The sequence below is a fragment of the Lycium barbarum genome, chromosome 10, assembly GCF_019175385.1.
Source record: "Lycium barbarum isolate Lr01 chromosome 10, ASM1917538v2, whole genome shotgun sequence".
NCBI classification, from domain to species: Eukaryota; Viridiplantae; Streptophyta; class Magnoliopsida; order Solanales; family Solanaceae; genus Lycium; species Lycium barbarum.
The window spans coordinates 22756657-22760476 of NC_083346.1; the positions used below are offsets into that span (position 1 = coordinate 22756657).

Below are 3820 nucleotides of genomic sequence, written 5' to 3' on the forward strand. Positions count from 1 at the left end.
CATTGGAATTAGAAGATTACATTTTCTATGGAAAGAGGACTCATTGATATACAATATATATAAAAATCATGGCCAAATTCCTTCTAGATTTGTACAGATAATTCTCCAAAGTTAGGTCAGATGCTGCGTTGTTCTATTTTTCAGCTTTGCGCTTCGGTGGGAGAAAATTCATAACTCGGGGTACGAGTGCCAAAATGACGAGATTACAATTTTGTTGGAAAGGAGACTCATTGAAATACAATCTTTAAAAAAATGACGGCCAAATGCTTTCTACATCTGTACAGATAACTCTCCAAGTTCAGCTTAGAATCTATCTTGTTCGACTCTTCAGCTTTGCGCATTTGTGGTAAAAAAATCTCAACTCGTCATAGGAGCGACATTCTAGCTTTGGCGAGCGACTACTTGAAGCATCCATCAGATTTTTAGTGGCATCATTCTTTGAAGAAATAATGCCGACTTGATAGAGACGTTTAAAACAAACTGCAATCATCTTCGGCTTCAACTGCCATCATGAATAGCTTAGATAATTTGTATGAGATGTTGTATAGATATTTTCATCCTTTCTTTCAAATCATTGATGTATCAAATTCTTTCAAGCATGAACCTATAAAATATTCTCACTTGCTGTGAATTGTCTTCTTCTTTCCAGTTATGTTTGTCTCCTCGCTGAAAGAGGTCAAGCGTCGATCCCATATCGCCGTGATATATATGTGTATATATATGTTTTTTTTACTCATGCGACTGAACTTAGAATAATACTCTAAGCGCCTACGTACCTCGGTAACGAGGATCAAGTCATATCGTAGTTCAGAAAAAAAAAAAAAAAAGAAGGATTTGTTTTTATGCGACTGAACTTAGAATGAAACTCTAAGCGCCTACGTACCTTGGCGTAGAGGATCAAGTCATTTCGTAGTTCCGAAAAAGAAGAGTTTATATATATATATATATATATATTGTCCTAACTTTTGCCTAAGCCGCCCCCTTTCGAGGTTTTCAACCTAGCGGACATTTTTTTTTCGGGCCGTACACAGTTTAAACTCATGCGAGCCAGGAGTATCATCTTGCTTCAAGGATAGTACATCTTCAAGAATTTCCCGTTGATGGGACCAATCCGCAAGCCATCTGCATCTATAAGCTTGTAAGCACCACTTGTATAGGCTTCTTGGACAACATATGGCCCATCCCACTTTGAAGTGAACTTGCTTCCAGAAATATGAGATATGATAATAGGTCTTCTTACCGCCAGGACTTGATCACCAACTTGGAAGGACCTCAAGCGAACCTTTTTATTGAAAGTACGGGAAAGACGAGCTTGATAACATTCAAGGTTTTGCTGAGCTTCCTGCCTTTTCTCATCAAGGGCCTCTAACTCTGCAAGGCGTAGACGAGCATTTTCTTCTTCAGTGAGCCCTTCGTGGATAGCGAGCCGTAATGAAGGTATTTGGCGTTCAAGTGGAAGGACCGCTTCAGCTCCGTAAACATTTGAATAAGGAGTTGCTTGAGTCGGTGTGCGATGAGTCGTTCGGTATGCCCAAAGAGCTTCTTCCATTCTATCGTGCCAATCTCTTTTAGATTTGGAGATGACCTTCTTTAATAAGTTGCACAAGGTCTTGGTAAATGATTCAGCTAGTCCATTTGCAGCAGCATAATACATAGACTAGTTTCATTGCTTGAAGCCAAAAAGCTCGCAAATCTTAGTCATCAATTTGTTGGAGAACGGCTTGCCATTATCTGTTATGATATAACTAGGAATGCCAAAACGATAAATGATGTTTACTTGAATGAGGTTTGCCACAGTCTCCTTTTTTACTTCTTTGAGGGTGACAGCCTCAGCCCATTTTGAGAAGTAATCCGTTGCAGCTAAGATGTACAAGTGGCCACCAAAAGATTTCGGTAGCGGTCCAACCACGTCTATCCCCCAAGTGTCAAATGGCCAAGATGCAACAGTTGGATGTAACACCTCAGGAGGTTGGTGTATAAAATTTGCATGAAATTGGCATGCTTTGCAACTTCGCGCATAGTCCAAACAATCTTTCACCATTGTTAGCCAATAATACCCCATCCTTTTTATATAAAAGTGCAATTTTGGCCCAGATTGATGTGATCCACAAACTCCAGAGTGTGCTTCTTGCATAGCTTGAGTCGCTTCTTCTTCCCCCAGACAACGCAAGAGAACTCCCTCGAACGATCTACGATACAAAGTATCTTTGTAGTAAAGGAAGCGAGGGGCACGACGGCGAATTTCGGTCTTTCTTTTTGGATCTTCTGGAAGAATGCTATAACACAAGTAATCGATCATGGTTTGTCGCCAATCGACTTTCTCAGCTTCAGAAACGGCTACAAGAAGCTCGAGTTTGCTTTCTTCATCCTTATCGTCCTCCGGCGGTACTATCCATTTCTGGCAGATAGTGATTTGCGCTTGGTAAGGCAAAGTCAATGTTGAAGCCAAAGCAACTAAAGCATCAGCCTTCTTATTTTCCTTTCTTGGCACGTGCTGGAGAGTTACGTTGCCGAGCCACCCAATTAATTTTTGTGCATAGTGATGATAGGGACGCAATTCTGGCTTTTTGACCTCGTAGGTACCCAACAATTGATTGATTGCCAATTTAGAATCTCCAAAGACTTGTAATTGTAACTGCTTCTTATCAACAACCATTTCAAGCCCAAGTATGAGTGCTTGATATTCCGCAACATTGTTGAAGCAACATTGTGTTAAGGTGAAGGAATACGGTAAGACCTCCTCTTGAGAAGTGACAAATATCACACCAGCGCCAGCTCCTTCGCGATGTGCAGCACCATCAAAATACATCTTCCAAGGCTGTTGAATTTCAATGACCATCGCATCCTCATTAGGTAGTTCATCAGTTAATTCCCAGTCATCGGGTATCGGATGGTTTGCTAAAAAGTCCGCCAATGCTTTCCCTTTCACAACTTTTTGAGCAACGTACAGAATCTCAAAATTGTTGACATTGGATATACTACCTTGCTAGTCGGTCACTAAGGACAGGTTTTGACATCACAAATTTGATGGGGTTCGCTTTGGAAATAAGACGAACTACATGATCTTGAAAGTAGTGTTTCATCTTCTGAATCGAGAAGACTAAGGCCAGACATAAATTTTCAATCGGTGAATACTTCAACTCATTTGGCGTCATCATCCTACTGAAGTAGTAAAGGGCATTTTCTTTCCCTTCGCTATTCTCTTGGGCTAAGAGTGCTCCAACTGACCTTTCTTATGCCGATATGTATAGTATCAATGGCTTTCCAGGCCCAGGAGCCGCTAGAACCGGAGGTTTCGTCAAGTAAGATTTGATGCTCTCAAAGTCGTTGGCACAAGCTTGATCCCATTCGAAAGGAGCACCTTTCTTCATGAGACGACTGAACGGCTGACACTTCCCTGCTAGATTTGAGATGAATCTCCTAAGATACGCCATCTTCCCTTGCAGACTTTTCAACTCATGGAAGTTTCTTGGTTCGGCCATCTTCACGATTGAATCTACTTTGGCTTGATCAATTTCTATCCCCCAATGTCGAACGACAAAGCCAAGGAATTTTCCAGAGGTAACCCCAAATGCACACTTTAGAGGATTCATTTTGAGTTGGTACCTTCGTAGTAGGTCAAACACAATTCTCAGGTCTTGCAAGTGATCACTCTTTTTTCTTGATTTTACCACCAGATCGTCAACATAACATTCGACGTTTTTGTGAAGGATATTGTCGAAGATATTTTGCATAGCTCTTTGGTATGTTGCTCCAGCATTCTTCAAGCCAAAAGGCATTAATTTGTAGCAATAAATACCTTTAGGAGTGCAGACTGCGG

General features: G+C 41.0%; 1 protein-coding gene across 1 annotated transcript; it reads right to left on the bottom strand.

Annotated features, from left to right (window-relative positions):
• Positions 1-1663: 1663 nt before the first annotated feature.
• LOC132612841 (uncharacterized) lies at positions 1664-2839 on the bottom strand. The gene has a single exon (XM_060326922.1). It carries the CDS (start codon positions 2837-2839, stop codon positions 1664-1666), a length of 1176 nt encoding a protein of 391 aa, XP_060182905.1.
• Positions 2840-3820: the final 981 nt, after the last annotated feature.